Source organism: Pipistrellus kuhlii, unplaced genomic scaffold (genome assembly GCF_014108245.1).
Source record: "Pipistrellus kuhlii isolate mPipKuh1 unplaced genomic scaffold, mPipKuh1.p scaffold_m20_p_73, whole genome shotgun sequence".
Taxonomy (NCBI): domain Eukaryota; kingdom Metazoa; phylum Chordata; class Mammalia; order Chiroptera; family Vespertilionidae; genus Pipistrellus; species Pipistrellus kuhlii.
The window spans coordinates 17,051-32,683 of record NW_023425577.1 but is presented as its reverse complement, the minus strand read 5'-3'; the positions used below and the strand labels follow the sequence as shown (position 1 = coordinate 32,683).

The 15,633-nt window shown below is 51.2% G+C and overlaps 2 protein-coding genes across 2 annotated transcripts; both read left to right on the top strand.

The window, feature by feature from the left end:
* The first annotated feature begins 888 nt into the window (after positions 1–888).
* MRI1 (methylthioribose-1-phosphate isomerase 1) lies at positions 889–6,161 on the top strand. Its single transcript, XM_036422788.2, is given in 7 exon segments — positions 889–1,085; positions 1,162–1,400; positions 2,396–2,571; positions 3,617–3,793; positions 3,887–4,111; positions 5,937–6,059; positions 6,062–6,161. Coding segments are annotated over 7 exon segments (1,110 nt in total). The 5' UTR covers positions 889–950; the 3' UTR covers positions 6,097–6,161.
* Positions 6,162–7,208: 1,047 nt separating this feature from the next.
* Positions 7,209–9,666, top strand: CUNH19orf53 (chromosome unknown C19orf53 homolog). Its single transcript, XM_036422789.2, has 3 exons — positions 7,209–7,366; positions 7,443–7,498; positions 8,922–9,666. The coding sequence occupies exons 1-3, from the start codon at positions 7,210–7,212 to the stop codon at positions 9,030–9,032; spliced, it is 324 nt and encodes a 107-aa protein (XP_036278682.1). The 5' UTR covers position 7,209; the 3' UTR covers positions 9,033–9,666.
* Positions 9,667–15,633: the final 5,967 nt, after the last annotated feature.

Below are 15,633 nucleotides of genomic sequence, written 5' to 3'. Positions count from 1 at the left end.
GGCCCAGGGGCTGCCCCTCTACCCCACCCCATCCAACCAAGCTGGCAGGCCTCTCATAGCAAATGGTGATGCCAGGGCTTCAGCTGTGACCACAACGATGGTCCTCACCCAGGATGATGAGGGTTTCAAGGTAGTGGCTCTAAGGTTTCAAGATTGGTCTGCAATCAGGACAGACTTCCCAGAGGAAGTGACACATGCTAAGTGGGAAGGGTGGGTAGGGGACCAGGCAGCAGGAACCACGCAAGGAGCCCAAGGTTGGGGGCACACGGGGTGTCCATGCAGGTGTGAGCTGTTCCTTGTCCCCAGCCCATGGGGACACCTTACAAGGGTCACTAAAAAGGTCCCAGCGTGTTGCTGCTTTTGAATGAAATGTAAGACAGCAGAAAATAGTTCAGAACTGCCACACATTCACCAGGAATTAATAGCCTGTCGCCTCATTTCACATCACATCCTGATGGAGCACTGGGTGCCAGGCACTGTTCTAGCCACAGGGGAAACAGCGATGAACAGACGCAACCCTCTTGGGACGGAGGTTCCAGCTAAATTCGTACTCGGGGCGTGGTGGTCGCAGGAGTTGTCCCAGCCCACCAGCCCTGCTCCCCAATGGGGCAGTCAAGTCTCAGGGCAGCAGTGAGAGCCCGTTAGTTCCTGACATCTCCAATCAGGGCTTTTCTCTTCCAGAGACAACCGGCAGCACTTGCTCTGGCCTGATGGTGCCCGCCTAGGACTTGGCGGTCATAGCATGACCAGCCAGACGCCGAACACAAGGTCTGGCATCTGGAAGATGCCCCGAAAATGGTGCCTTTGTGGTCCCGAGGGGGAGGCCCTGAAAGGGGATAAAAGACTGAGCCCAGGGAACCTGCAGGGCTGCGCGCACGCGCCTCCTTCCGGCGAAGGCCCCGCCCACACAGCGCCGCAGCGCCGGGACGGTGGAGCACGCCGGCCGCGCCATGCCCCCTCTGGAGGCGATCCGCTACTCGCGGGGCTCGCTGCAGGTCCTCGACCAGCTGCTGCTGCCCCAGCAATGCCGCTACGAGGAGGTGGCCTCGGTGCGCCAGGCCTGGAAGGCGATCCACGCCATGAAGGTGGGGTGCAGCGCAGGGGCTGTGGGCGGGGCGCGCCCTCGCCGGCGCCCCTGACGCCCCCAACCCTCCCCTCCAGGTGCGCGGCGCGCCGGCCATCGCGCTCGTGGGGTGCCTCAGCCTGGCCGTGGAGCTGCAGGCCGGGGCCGGGGGGCCGGGGCTCGCCGCGCTCGTGGCCTTCGTGCGCGACTCGCTGAGCTTCCTGGTCACCGCCCGGCCCACCGCCGTCAACATGGCCCGCGCCGCCCGCGACCTGGCCGACGCCGCAGCCCGAGAGGCCGAGCGGGAGGGCGCCACGGAGGAGGCCGTGCGGGAGAGGTAGGGGGCTTGTGCCAGGCGCTGCTCCGAGCAGAGGCGCATTTTGTTCGCACAGCGACCCATTGTACAGATGAGCAGCAGATAGGGCGCGCTTAGCCCAAGGCCTCCGGGCGGGGCTGGGAGCCCGCCCCAGGCCCCAGGAGCTTGGATTCAATCCCATGGCTGTGCTTCCCTGAACATGCCCAGCCGCCCCCCCCCCCTTGCCCTTGGAGGTCCTTTTCAGTACCACCTCCTTCTGCCCGGGTTTTTCTTTTGAGGAATTTTGGTTCTTGTCTCATCTGTTCCCTGCCTTCTTTTCCCACTCTCCCCCTTCTGCTCCAGCCACATGTCCTTTGACCCCACCAGGCTCGCTCCTGCCCCGGGGCCTTTGCACATGCCTTCTCTCTAGAGCAGATGCCCCTCCTTCAGGTTAAGGCTTCTGTCTTCCCTACCCCCTGTATGTTACTGCTCATCCTCCCCCACCCCCCACCCCCCTGACTCTGCTGCCTTTTTCTTCACGTTATTTTTATATTTTTTTAAATTGATTTTTTTACAGAGAGGAAGGGAGAGGGATAGAGAGTCAGAAACATCAATGAGAGAGAAACATCAACCAGATGCCTCCTGCACACCCCCTACTGGGGATGTGCCCACAACCAATGTACATGCCCTTGACCACAATCGAACCTGGGACTTCTCAGTCCGCAGACCGACATTCTATCCACTGAACCAAACGGGTTTTGGCTCTTCGCGTTATTATCTGCTCGTTTTTTGCCTCCCCAACTTGTGTCAGCTCCACAGGGGCAGAGATTTCTGTCTTGGTTACTGCTGGGCCCCCCAGCACTTCGCACGCGGGAGGTGCTCAGTTAACATGTGTTGCATGAGAGCGAATGGAGTGACAGGTGGCAAAAGCAGAAGGATCTAGGCCTCACAGCTGTGAGTGGCTTTCAGCAAGAGCGCTGGGCAGGAAGGAGGGGCCAGCCTAGGCCCCACGGCTGACAGTCCCCTGTCGGCCCCAGAGTGATCTGCTACGCTGAAGACATGTTGGAGAAAGACCTCAAGGATAATCAGAGCATCGGAGACCTGGGAGCCCACCACCTCCTGGAGCGGGCAGCCCCCACGGGCGGCAAGGTGACCGTGCTGACCCACTGCAATACGGGTGCCTTGGCCACTGCTGGGTATGGCACAGCCCTGGGTGAGTAAGTGGTATTCATGGGGGTGGGGGAGGGCCCCTTTTGGATTCAAAAGAAAGAAAACCAAACCACTTTTCCCACCGCACCCAACCCCCAAAATGGAAATAGATTAGTTCTTGTACAGAAACAGGAAGATGCCTTCAGGTATGGCTGGCTCCAGGAGTTCCAGAAATTAGCATTAGGACCCATCTATTCCTGTCCCGCTCCTGCTCCCGGCCCACCGGTCAGCAGAGGGCCCGCCAACGTTCAGATCAGAGGAGAGGAGCCTGTGCCAACGATTCAAAACTCCTCATAACTCAGGGGCTCTGATGGGGTCACCTGCCCACCCAAGACCAACCACTTGATGGACCTGGCCTGAGTGGGCAGAATGTGGACTTCAAGAGAACTGAGGGGAAGAGAGTGGTCCCCAAGGAATGATTGGGGTAGCAGTGACCTAAAGAGGGGGAACTGGTCCTGGGGCTCAGATTCCACTTGATCTTAAATTCCCCAGATTTCTCTACCTGCTTGGGTTTCACATTGGGGCCTGGGGACTGAGGCCTGATGGCAAGACATCATTCATTCATGTGCCCTACCATTCATGCATGCATGCACTCCTTTATTCACTCGGCATTTATTAAGCAACTACTATGTGTCCCACCATTCATGAGTGCAAGCTTTCTTTCATTCACTCAACAACAGACATTTATTAAGCATCTACTATTTGCCAGGCCCTGGGGAGCCAGCAGTGAGCCATTGGGAAAGGAAAGTAGAAGGAACAGACAAAAGCAAGTCAGTAAATACATATGATGTATTCGGAGGTGATAGCACTAAAGAGGAAAAGCAAGGAAAGAGGTGGAGGTGTGGGGGTTGCTATGTGAGATGGGAGGACCAAGGAGGGACTCACCAGGTGTCCTCTAAGCACACGTGCACTGGACGGAGGGACAGCCACCACGAGAGCCTGGGGACGGGGAGCCTTTGGAGATCTGTCCCCTCCACTAATGGGCCACCACCCTGCCCATCTGTCCCTTTCTGCCTCATCCTGGCCTTTTGGTGAATCGGGTCCTGCAGGTGTGATCCGCTCGCTGCACAACCTCGGTCGCCTGAAGCATGTCTTCTGCACGGAGACCCGGCCCTACAACCAGGGGGCCCGGCTGACCGCCTTCGAGCTGGTCTATGAGCAGATTCCCGCCACCCTCATCACCGACAGCATGGCAGCCGCCGCCATGGCTCACCAGGACGTGTCAGGTCAGCAGGTGGGGTGCCCGCAGGCGGGGCAGCAGCACTCGGGGCTCCGGGCATCCAGGGTCAGGTGATGACCCCCAACATCTTACTCCCCAGCTGTGGTTGTGGGAGCTGACCGCGTGGTTGCCAATGGTGACACAGCCAACAAGGTGGGCACCTACCAGCTGGCCATCGCTGCCAAGTACCATGGCATCCCCTTCTACGTAGCTGCCCCCAGCTCCTCGTGTGACCTCCGTCTGGAGACAGGCCAGCAGATCGTCATTGAGGAGCGCCCAAGCCAGGAGCTGACCGACGTCAACGGGGTCAGGATTGCAGCCCCCGGTAAGCCATCCCTCAGCAGGGTACCAGAATCTGGGCACCTTCGGTTAGGTACCCATCCCCTTCCCAAGCGGCATCTGCGGTGTTATCAGCCTTCTAGGGCACAAGCAACATCAAATTCAAGCCAATTTTAGAAACAGAAACAAGTTGGAAGTCAAATTCTCTACCCCGGTTTTCTCACCTGAAGAACAAATAAGAATCCTGTCCAGCCACTTAGAGGCACAGATATTTCCCAGCTTCCCATGCTTCCTGGCTGTGCAGCTATGAGCAGGTCGGCCTAAGTTCTGTTCTCTCATCCTTAATAGCCCCTGTGCTCCTCTCTATAAAAGAGCTGTTATTGTGACCCACCTCATAAATCCCAGGGCCTTCACTGGATTAACCGCATGACCTGGAGAACAGGCCCAGCCCTATAGGGACCCTGGCCGGCATGGCTCAGTGGTTGAGCACCCACCTATGAACCAGGAGCCGCAGTTCAGTTCTCAGACAGGGCACATGCCCGGGTTGCAGGCTCGATCCCCAATGGGAGTTGTGCAGGAGGGAAACCAATCGATGTGTTTCTCTCACATTGATGTTTCTATCTGTCTTTCCCTCTCTCTTCCACTCTCCCTAAGAATCAGTGGGAAAAAATGTCCTTGGGCGAGGATTAACAAAAATAAACAATTAAATAAAATTGCTTTATAAAAAAAAAAAAAAGAAACATCAATGAAAGAGAAACATCGATCAGCTGCCTCCTGCACACCCCTTACTGAGGATGTGCCCGCAACCAAGGTACATACCCTTTATCAGAATTGAACCTGGGACCTTTCAGTCCACAGACCAACGCTCTATCCACAGAGCCAAACCAGTTTCGGCGGCTTACATTTTTTAATATATGAAATCTCCCACCTTTTGAAAGGTGGCAGCTAATTCAGTGGAGCTGAAACTGTGAGCCTGCCCTAGCTGGTTTGCTCAATGGTTAGAGCACCAGCCCTTGGACTGAAGGGTCTCGAGTTCAATTCCAGTCAAGGGCATGTACTTCTGTTGCAGGCTTGATCCCCAGCCCTCGGTCAGTCTCTCACATCCATGTTTCTCTCTCTGTCTCTCCCGCTCCCTTCTAAAAATCAGTGGGGGAAATTATCCTCAGGTGAGGATTAACAAATAAAACAACCGTGAGCCAGAGAAAAAAGTGTGCAGCCTCTTGTGTAAGACATTGTAGTCTACACTGAGTAATTCATTCAGCAAATGCCTTTGAGCCCCTGACTAATGCTAAGTGCTGGGATATAGGAGTGAAAAAAGACACTAAACTCCATGCCCTCGTAGAGCTGACAATTTGGTCAGGGAGACAGACAATAAGATAAATAACACAATTATAGGAAGTAACGGCTGAGGAGAAATAAGGCAAGGAAGTATCTGTACAGGGGGGTTTAGACAAGATGATCACAGAACTTCTCACTGAGAAGATGGCATTTGGGCAAAGACTGAAGGAAATGAAACATTGAGTTCTGCATATCTGAGGTAGAGCTTCTAGGCAAAGGGCAGGGCCCATTGCAAAGGCCCTGGAGTGGTTTCTTGGAAGTTCTTAAAGAGATCCAGGCAAAAAGTAGGGTGGATGTATATAGAACTTTGAAACCTTAGTGACAATTCAGGAATGGTGTGTGGGGAGGAGTCTAACTTGTTACTGGGTACCAAAGCCCATGTCTTCGTGCACTTTGGGGATAAGGATCCCCAGATTCTCAAGAATTCCCTATCTCCAACAACCACCATGGGTGTGGGGGGACAGGTGACAGCAACCTGAGAACTTTCACAGAAGTAAACACCCTCCTTCTTGCCTCCCTTCTCTTCCCTGTAGGAATTGGGGTCTGGAATCCTGCCTTCGATGTCACCCCCCATGACCTCATCACTGGAGGCATCATCACAGAGCTGGGTGTCTTTACCCCCAAAGAACTCCAGGCAGCCCTAAGCACCGCCGCTTCCTGAGGGTGGGGACATTAGATGGAGCCCAGAAGTAACCAGCCCGGCTCTCCATCCCCTGCCCCATCCCCTTAGGTTTTATAATAAAATGTATTGAATAGTCTGCCCCAAAGCCGACCCTCCCCTAATTACACTTCTTTCCAGAGCAGGGATAGCGGACAGAGTCTTTGCATGGCAGCTGGAGATAGACTGCCCGAGTTCCTAGCCCAGTTCCACCGCTCTTTCTGCTGTGTGATCTTGGTTGGCCAGGTCACTTCACCTCTCCATGCTGTGGTTTCCTCATTTATAACATTAGGGACAATACCTATGGCCTTAGGTTGCTCTCAGGACGGGAACTAGGGTAACACCTCAGGCACCAAATTTTAAATGGGACACCAAAACCCTCAGTAACCAAGATAAATAATACTTTCATGCAGTATTTTTAAAAATCAAAATTAGCCGAAACTGGTTTGGCTCAATGGATAGAGAGTTGGCCTGCGGACCGAAAGGTCCCAGGTTCGATTCCAGTCAAGGGCATGTACTTTGGTTGCGGGCACATCCCCAGTAGGGGGTGTGCAAGAGGCAGCTGATTGATGATTCTCTCTCATCGATGTTTCTAACTCTCTATCCCTCTCTCTTCCTCTCTGTAAAAAAAAATCAATAAAATATTTTTTTAAATCAAAATTAATGCAAGAAAATTACATGAACAAAATACCAAGATACTAAACAGAATGGAAGCCTACCTAAGCACACCCTAACCTCTACCAGCCCTTGTCCCAATAAAACTTTGTTTACAACATCAGACCACCAATCTACAAGCAGTAGTTTCGCGGTGTGATTTTTTTTTTTTAATATTAAAATGTTATTTGTAAATCTTGAAAACACCATCTTTGATTACAGAATTTTGGGTACCCTTAAATGTTGCACCAGTAAAGTGCCTAACTCACCTCATGTTTGTTTTTGGACCGAACTTTACATACAAAGAGCATAGAACTGTACGTTTCACAAACCATGAGCGCCCAGGGTATATTACCTTATCATTGTAACCTTCCCTTTGAAATGTTTGCCATTGCCCAACGCTGTCCTTTGAAGAACGCTCTGTCAGGACGCCAACTCTTTGCCACGTTGTTTCCCGTGCGCCCTTGCGCGTCCCGGCCCCGTTGCATCCCATCATGCCCTGCGGCTTCCGGTTGCGATTGCTCAGCTCCGCTTCTTCCTGCGCACGTTCCGTCATGGCGCAGGGGCAGCGCAAGTTCCAGGCGCAGAAGCCGGCCAAGAGCAAGGCGGCGGCGGCGGCCTCGGAGCGCAGCCGGGGCCCGAGGAAGGGAGGTGAGGAGAGGCCCGGGGGCTGGGCGAGGTGGGCCCGGGGCGCCCTGGCCTCACGGGAGCGTGTCTTCCCCCCCAGGTCGTGTGATCGCCCCCAAGAAGGCGCGCGTGGTGCAGCAGCGAAAGCTCAAGAAGGTGAGTGGGAGCGTGCGGGGGGTGAGGGATGGAGCGCTTGGGGGTCAGCGCCGTGGAACAGGAATGGCGCCAGCGGATTGAGTCTAGAACCGTCGGGGTTGGAACTGGGACCGCCGGAGGGGCCGGGAATGACTGTCATTTCTAGGGTTCAGCTTACAGAAAATTAAAAGGTTTTGGTAGAGTCAGAGCTGAATTTGAGTTTTATTCCACACTAAGTGATGTGTAACCTTCATCAAATGGTTTAGTATCCCAGAGCCTTGGTTTTCTCAGACCTGGATCCCCAGCAGCATGCTACCTCCCGTCTTCATTTAGGAAGTTTCTGTCCTACCGAATTTCAAAACATTCATCATCCTGGATCTCCCCCTCACCCTCTCCTCCCTGTGCTGCCCTCTTCCCCAATCCCTCATAGCAGCCAGAGGGCGCCTGTGACCACTTAAAAGTCAGATCATGTTGCCTTCTCTGCTCAGAACCCTCGCTCTTCTACCTCGCTGGGGGTATACTGGACCGGGACATCAAGCCCTGTTCACTGTGCCCTGTGTGCCCCGTCTCACTTCCCTGCCATCTCCTCCTGCTCTTCCCCTTGCTCCCTCCAGCCTCACTGGCCCTTTAACTGCTCCTTGTCCCACCTCAGCTTTGCACTAACTGTTTCTTCTGCCCCAGTTCTCCCAAAAATCCACATGGCTCCCTTCCTCTGAGTCAAGTCTGACTGCAAGTGCTGCTTCTGAGCAGCTTGTTCCTGATGGCAGCCCCTCAGCCCCACCCCACTCACTCGCCCTTGTTTTCTTTTCTCCAAACATCTCTTTCCATTTACCACCGTTTAACAGTTTGACGTGATGTGCACTGAGTGTCAGCTCGCTGGAGGTAGAGTTCTCCTGTGCCCTGTTTGCTGTTGTGTCCCTGTGCCCTGGCATGTGGTGCTGGCTGTGGCCATCATGAGTCATTGGGAGTTCATACAGGCAGGGCAAGGGGATGGTTTGGGAAATATGATTAAAATACCAGTTTTGGACCCAGACACACGTGCCTTTACTTGCTCACATCCCTGTCCCAGAGCCCCCGTTCACCATGTGCAAAGCGGAGGGACTGTCCACCTGGAGGCTGAGACCAGAGGGTCCCGTCTCCCCTCATGTGGTTGCAAACCCTAGGCAACTGCCTCCTCACTGCAGGAGCCTCAATTTCCCCTTCAGTGAAATGGGAGTGAACAGAAGTTTGGACGCTGAGATCCAGAAATGAGAAAGGGGTGTGTGTGTGTGTGTGTGTGTGTGTGTAACACCACAAAGAGTGTGAGGCAAAAGCAGGACTAAAACTCGGGTCTCCAGACTCGGGTGCTGTTTCCGGGGGTGTCACTGGTCCAGCCCCAGGTCAGCCCTCCCTCACTCCCTCAGCCTCAGGTCCCAGTCTGATTGCCCCTCGGTTGCCCCTTCAGGACCTGGAGGTCGGGATCCGGAAGAAGATTGAGCATGACGTGGTGATGAAAGCCAGCACCAGCCTGCCCAAGAAGCTGGCGCTGCTGAAGGCCCCCGCCAAGAAGAAGTAGCAGCCTCTTCTCCACCAAGTCACGTTCCTAAGGATGCATCGCAGCCCCTGCCTCCACGCTCAGACCTCTGCAGGGGCCTCCACAGGCAGCGCCGCGGACAGGGCGCCCTTCTCCCCAGAGCCTTGGGTTGCAGCTCAAACTTTGGACTGGGGCGGGGGAGCAGGGGTCTGGCTTTTGAGCAGGTGACCAGCACATCTGTAGTGCACGGGTCAGTTTCCCCGGGGGCCGAGAATTCAGCAGCGGTCTTGAGGAAATGTTCAACGTTCTGTACCATCCCCCCTCAGTTCCCCCTCAGTTCCTTTGTCCACTGGTTTCATCGGAGCAATAAACATCCTTTGTCCTTCCCCTTGCAGCCACACGCTCTGTGAGTGGGCCAGGGCCAGAGGCCAGGCGCACTGACCTGGTCAGCTCAGCAATGTCTTCAGGAGACCAACCACCCACTCAGAGAGGGTGATTGAGCTCCTGCACATCCATCCTGGGAGTTCATGGAGAATCTTCCCTCCAACCCCAGTGACTCACCAACCTCCTTACCTGCCTAGCCAGTGGTGGGCAAACTGCGGCTTGTGAGCAGAGGCTTGCCGCTCTGTTGACTAATGAGTTTGCCGACCACACTGCCTTAGGGAAAAAACACTTTTAAAAAACATTTTAATAATGTACTAATGTCTTTAACCTGAAGTTGAGACTCTGGGTAAGGGTAATGCAGTGGTCAGCAAACTCAGTCAACCCAGCGGCAAACCACGGCTCACCTGTGGCTCCAGAGCTGTAGTTTGCCAACCACTGGCCTAGGTCACTCCTTCTGCCCGGTACAAGCCAGGAGATGTGGGGAGCCATTTTCCCATCTGTAGGACAGGTGTTGATTAAACCAGAATGCACTTATGAACTGCTCAAAGCCACCTCTATCAAAATAAAAGTCAAAATACCGGGTATGTCTATGGCTTGTGCTTTCTAGTGCTTTCTGCACATCACTTCATCCCAAGTTGGGTTGGGTTAACACTCCAGAGCCAGTACCTGAACCCACCACTGACTGAGTCCCAGTGTGGACTCGGCTGACCTTCCCACACCAAGATTTTCTTTTGTTTCATTCTGAGCACCCCTTCCCCAAATCCTCACTCGAGCCTCATAGACTGCCTATAGAGGCAGCGGGGGCTCTGGCCTGGTGACCCCCCTTCTCCCTCCGTTGGGGGTGAGAAGTAGGACTCAGCACAGCGACCAGGCTGGGCCCAAGGAAACTCCAAACTGAAAGTCTCCTTCAATTCAGGCTCTGCTACCACAGCTCAATTTTTTTAGATGTAAAGTATGGTTTTGTGTGTGTGTGTGTGTGTGTGAGAAATTGCTCTCCCGGCTTCTGTGTATGTGTGTGGGGTTAAAACATGAAATTTAAAAGTATACAATTCAGCGGCATTTTGTGCATTCACAGTGTTTTGGGGACCACCCAAAACTTACCACTGAAAAGATGGCCTATCCCCAGTAGTGGTCCCTGCCTGTTCCTGCCTTCCCAGTCCCTGGCAGCCACTAATTTGCATTCTGTCTTCTAGGTGCGAATAATTTTGTTTATAATTTTTTATGTTTTTGTTAGATGAAGAAAGGAATTATTTCTGTAAAGAAAAAATTTGTTTTTGTTTTTTAATTCTCACCTGAGGATATTTTCCCCTTGATTTTTAGAGAGCGTGGAGGAGGGAGAAATATCGATGTGAAAGAAGCACATCAGTTGATTGCCTCCTGCAAGCGCCCTAACTAGGGCCCGGACTGGGGAGAAGCCTGCAACCGAGGTATGTGCCCTTGACTGGAATCGGACCCGGGACCCTTTGGTCCACAGGCTGACGCTCTATCCACTGAGCCAACCTGCCAGGGCCTTCAAAGGACATTTTGCAGGTTCAGTGACTATACAACACACCCCCAGCTGTCTGATTCACAGCATTAGCCTTTTCTTTGGGAGATTTTACAGCTCTAAATTGTAAGCAGCTGATAGCGATTGCAAAACACTCTTATCTGAAGACTTGCAAATGCCAGGCCTTCCAACAGAGGTTCCATTGACAGTCCTCCCCAGTGGTAAAATCGGTTTGCCTCCATATGTATAACATCTGCCTGGATCCCACGTGACTTCAATAAAATGTTAGCACAGGTTCATTTTTATGTCTGAGTAGGTTTCACCTCCTGAAAATGAACTGTTCTCTGGAATCTCCAGAGATCAATGGCTGGGACAGGATGACTTTGGGCAAAGAATGTCATTCAGGTGTGACAGGTATGGGGTCTGGAATGTCAACCCACTTGTTCCCCCGTTACCCCACCCTCAGACTCCCCTAACAGGCACATTTTTCACTGCAGCCACTGCCCTGCCTGACTTCCTTCCATCCTTTCACTGGCCCACAAACCTCCTATTAATGCCGGAGCCAAGAGCCCCCGACTTTGGAAAAATCCCACACCTTTCATTCCGTGCCAATTTCTGCCACTTCCTGTCTATGACCAAGTCCCTTCGCCTCTCCGAGCCTCAGTTTCCCCATCTGTTAAATGGGATCCTGACACCCCTCCCTCAGAATGGAGAATTCAGGACCCTTAAGGCCATGGGACTTGCAGGTGTGATTTTTAGGTGCCCTTGTGTCCCAAGTCCCACCTCTAGGCCTGTCCCTCAGGGCCTCTTCCCCAGACACAGGGCAACCATTACATGTGGCTTTTCAGACACAATTATTCCTCCCCAAGACTTTCCCTTCCCTCCCTCCTCTTTCCCCCTCTGCCCGGATGACCATTTTTCCTGGCAGGGCCCTCACACTTTGCCCATGAACTGTGTTCCAAAAGGAAAAGAAAGAAAAAAATGTAAGAAGCAAATCTTGCCAGCGGGGCAGGCCAGAGGGGCTGTGGGGACCAGGAAGCGAAACTGCCCTGGCTGGTTTCCTGCCTGAGTCAACGGGCACGGGGGTGACGGGGGCCTGGCAAAGGGAGCGATCCTCAGAAAATTAGGGTGGGGGTGGCCACAGCGAGGGACTTTGTTCTCCCTCATCTGAGCCTCCAGGGTCGCCCCATTTCCCGTGAGTCCTGAGGACACGTGGGTTTGGGGTCAGGAGCTGTGGATGCCTAGACAGTGAGCTCACAGCCGGCTGGGGAAATAAAAGTGGCTTCTATTTCACTGAAACCCCAGCTCGCTGGCTGCACTGGGAAAGGGACCACGAGGGCAGCTGGAACCCCTTCCCAGCTTCTTCCCTAAGAGGGCAGCCTTGAAATGGGCCTAGTGACTTCCTCCTGGGGGCACCCTCATCTTCCCAAGGGCCTTTCTGACCTCACACGTTCTCCTAGGATCACTTGAAGAAGAAGAAGAATAAAGTGGCCTTGAACAACCTCCTGACCTCTCTGGGCCTCATTCCCCTTATCTGTAAAATCAGAATAGAGTCTTGGTCTAAGCCAAACTCAGTGCACTTGATCCTAGCCAAGGTGACAGGATCAGCTCACCCTCCCAGGCTTCCATCCTGGTCCTGCCCTTTCTGCTGAGGGCGTGGGGCAGGTGACTGATCTTTCTGTGCCTCCGTTTGGTCACTCAGAAGATGGGAATGATGACAAATCAGTATCTGTTGTTAGAGAATAAAATAAAACATCTTTACTCTGCCTTGGCTGGTTTGGCTCAGTGGATAGAGCATCAGCCTGTGGACTCAAGGGTCCTGGGTTCGGTTCCTGTAGGGGCATGTGCCCTGGTTGCGGGCATATCCCTGGTGGGAGGTGTGCAGGAGGCAGCTTATAGATGTTTCTCTCTCATCAGTGTTTCTGACTCTCTGTTCCTCTCCCTTCCTCTCTAAAAAAATCAATAAAATATATATATATTTTTTTTTAAATCTTTACTCTAACAGATTCTTTTTAAAAATATATATTTTATTGATTTTTTATAGAGAGGAAAAGAGAGGGACAGAGAGTTAGAAACATCGATGAGACAGAATCATCAATTAGCTGCTTCTTGCACACCCCCCACTGGGAATGTGCCCGCAACCAAGGTACATGCCCTTGACCGGAATCGAACCTGGGACCCTTCAGTCCACAGGCCAACGCTCTGTCCACTGAGCCAAACCGGTTCCAGCTATAATAACAGATTCTCAGTGCCTCCCAAACATCCTCTCTTCCACTGGCAGGAAGTGACTTCTCCGATTTAGCATCCAGGGATGCCCACCAAAGCATTCTCAGTGAGAGGGACACGGTCCATCCAGATGCTGAAGGGGTGACCAGGAAAAGCTGGGCCTGGGTCTTGTTTTCCACCTGAAACACACTTTGTGGAAGTTTCTCCCTTCCTCTCTCCTACCCCAGTTATTACTTCCCCACGGGTCTCTTTTTCAAATTCTTTGCAAGAAAATCCATTCAGTCTAGGTTTTCCCATTCTGGCTGAGCTCAGGCCAGGACTCCAACTCTCCGAGCCTCTGTTTCTCCGTCTGAGAAACAGAGACAACTATCCCCAGGTGTAGCTCTCTAGGAAGGCTTAAATGTGGTAACACACCTGAATAGCTGGAGCAGTGTCAGCCACTATTATTATTAGTCAAGATGTTTTTCTGTGTTTTTTTCAGTCCATTATTATTGTTTCTGTTGTCATTATAGTGGGCTATGGTTTCTCAAGGCCACAGTTATCAAAAAGAAATTACAATGCAGGCTGCATGTGTAGCTTTAAATGTCCTGATACCACCTAGAATGGAACAGAATAGCATGGGATGGGATGGGATGGGATGGGATGGGATGGGATGGGATGAAATAAAATGGAAAAATAAAATAAAATTAGACAGGTAGAATTAATTTTAATGTTTTTTTAATATGTTTTTATTGATTTTAGAGGGGAAGGGAGAGGGAGAGAGACGAAAACATCAATGATTAGAGAGAATCAACTATTTAGCCACCTCCTGCACATCCCCCACTGGAGACCAAGCCCACAACCCAGGCATGTGTCCTTGACCAGAATCAAACCTGGGACCTTTTAGTCTGCAGGCCAATTTTTCATCCACTGAACCAAACAGGTTAGGGCTTAATAATGTATTTATTTAACCCATATTTATATAAAATATCATTTTTTTAAATGTTTTTTACTGATTTCAGAGAAAGAGGGAGAGAGAGAAACATCAATGATGAAAGAGAACATTGATCGGCTGCCTTCTACACATGCCTGCAATCTGGGCATATGCCCCGACTGGGAATCAAACTATGACCTCCTGCTCCATAGGGCGACACTCAACTACTGAGCCAACCATAAATCATTTTATTATTTTAACATCTAATCAATATAAAAAGTTGTTAATGAGAACTTTAACCTTTCTCTCTCTCTCTCTCTCTCTCTCTCTCTCTCTCTCTCACACACACACACACACACACACACACACACACACCCCGTCAGTCTTCAAAACACACTCTGTGGCCGAAACCGGTTTGGCTCAGTGGATAGAGCGTTGGCCTGTGGACTGAAGGGTACCGGGTTTGATTCTGGTCAAGAGTATGTACCCTGTTTCCCCGAAAATAAGACAGTGTCTTATATTAATTTTTGCTCCCAAAGATGCACTAGGTCTTATTTTCAGGGGATGTCTTATTTTTCCATGAAGAAGAATACGGCACACATTTATTGTTAAATGAAAATAAAGGAAATTTATTACCTATATACGGTACAGTAGTTGTCAACACAAACCAGACAAACTGTGAATCCTACAGTATCAAGAATTTACTCATTTATTCAATGACAATCATGTCATCATCTTCTGGAACATCATCGTAACAATCCAGTTCCTGAATTTTATGGTGAATTTCTTGTGACTCCATTTCTTTCAGAATCAGTGGACCAAATCTCTCATATTTAGCAATAGCACTGTCTTTAAATGAGTACTTCTTGTCAAGGTAGCCTGTTCACAGTGCATTTGCAATGCAACTGTCAGTGATTTTCTCCCATGAATTCTTCACCCAAGTCACAACTTCTTGCAGTTTAGGTTTCACAAAGTTTCCACGCTGATTTCTCTCCATTCTATTTTCAATGTAGTCATTAATTTCCATGCGCAAATTGTCTTTGAATGGCTTGTTTATTGCAATATCAAGAGTCTAGAGATAGGCCTTATTTTTGGGGGGATGCCTTATATTTCACTCAGAAGGAAACATGTAAGTAGGTCTTATTTTCGGAGGATGTTTTGTTTCTGGGGAAACATGGTACCTTGGTTTCAGGCACATCCCCAGTATGGGGTGTGCAAGAGGCAGCTGATCAGTATTTCTCTCTCATCGATGTTGCTAACTCTATCCCTCTCCCTTTCTCTCTGTAAAAAAAAAATCGATAAAATATATTTTTTAAAAAACAAAACAAAAAACAAAAAAAAACAGCCAAAACCTGTTTGGCTCAGTGGCTAGAGCATCAGTCTGCGGATTGGAAGGTCCCAGGTTCAATTCTGGTCAAGGGCAAGTACACTGGTTGCGGGCACATCCCCAGTAGGGGGCGTGCAGGAGGCAACTGGTCAATGTTTCTCTCTCATCGATGTTTCTAGCTCTCTCTCTCCCTTCCTCTCTGAAAAATCAATAAAATATATTTTTAAAAATAAAACAAAAAAACTACTCTGTATTTTACAACACAGCCCAATTTACGCCAGCTCCATTTCAATGACTCAAAGGCCAC

Bases quoted from the DNA above. Each gene is read 5' to 3' on its own strand.
- CUNH19orf53 (XM_036422789.2), top strand. From the start codon at position 7,210: ATGCCCTGCGGCTTCCGGTTGCGATTGCTCAGCTCCGCTTCTTCCTGC. The intron at 7,367-7,442 runs GTGAGGAGAGGC...CTTCCCCCCCAG, and splicing joins CCGGGGCCCGAGGAAGGGAG to GTCGTGTGATCGCCCCCAAG. The intron at 7,499-8,921 runs GTGAGTGGGAGC...TTGCCCCTTCAG, and splicing joins AGCAGCGAAAGCTCAAGAAG to GACCTGGAGGTCGGGATCCG.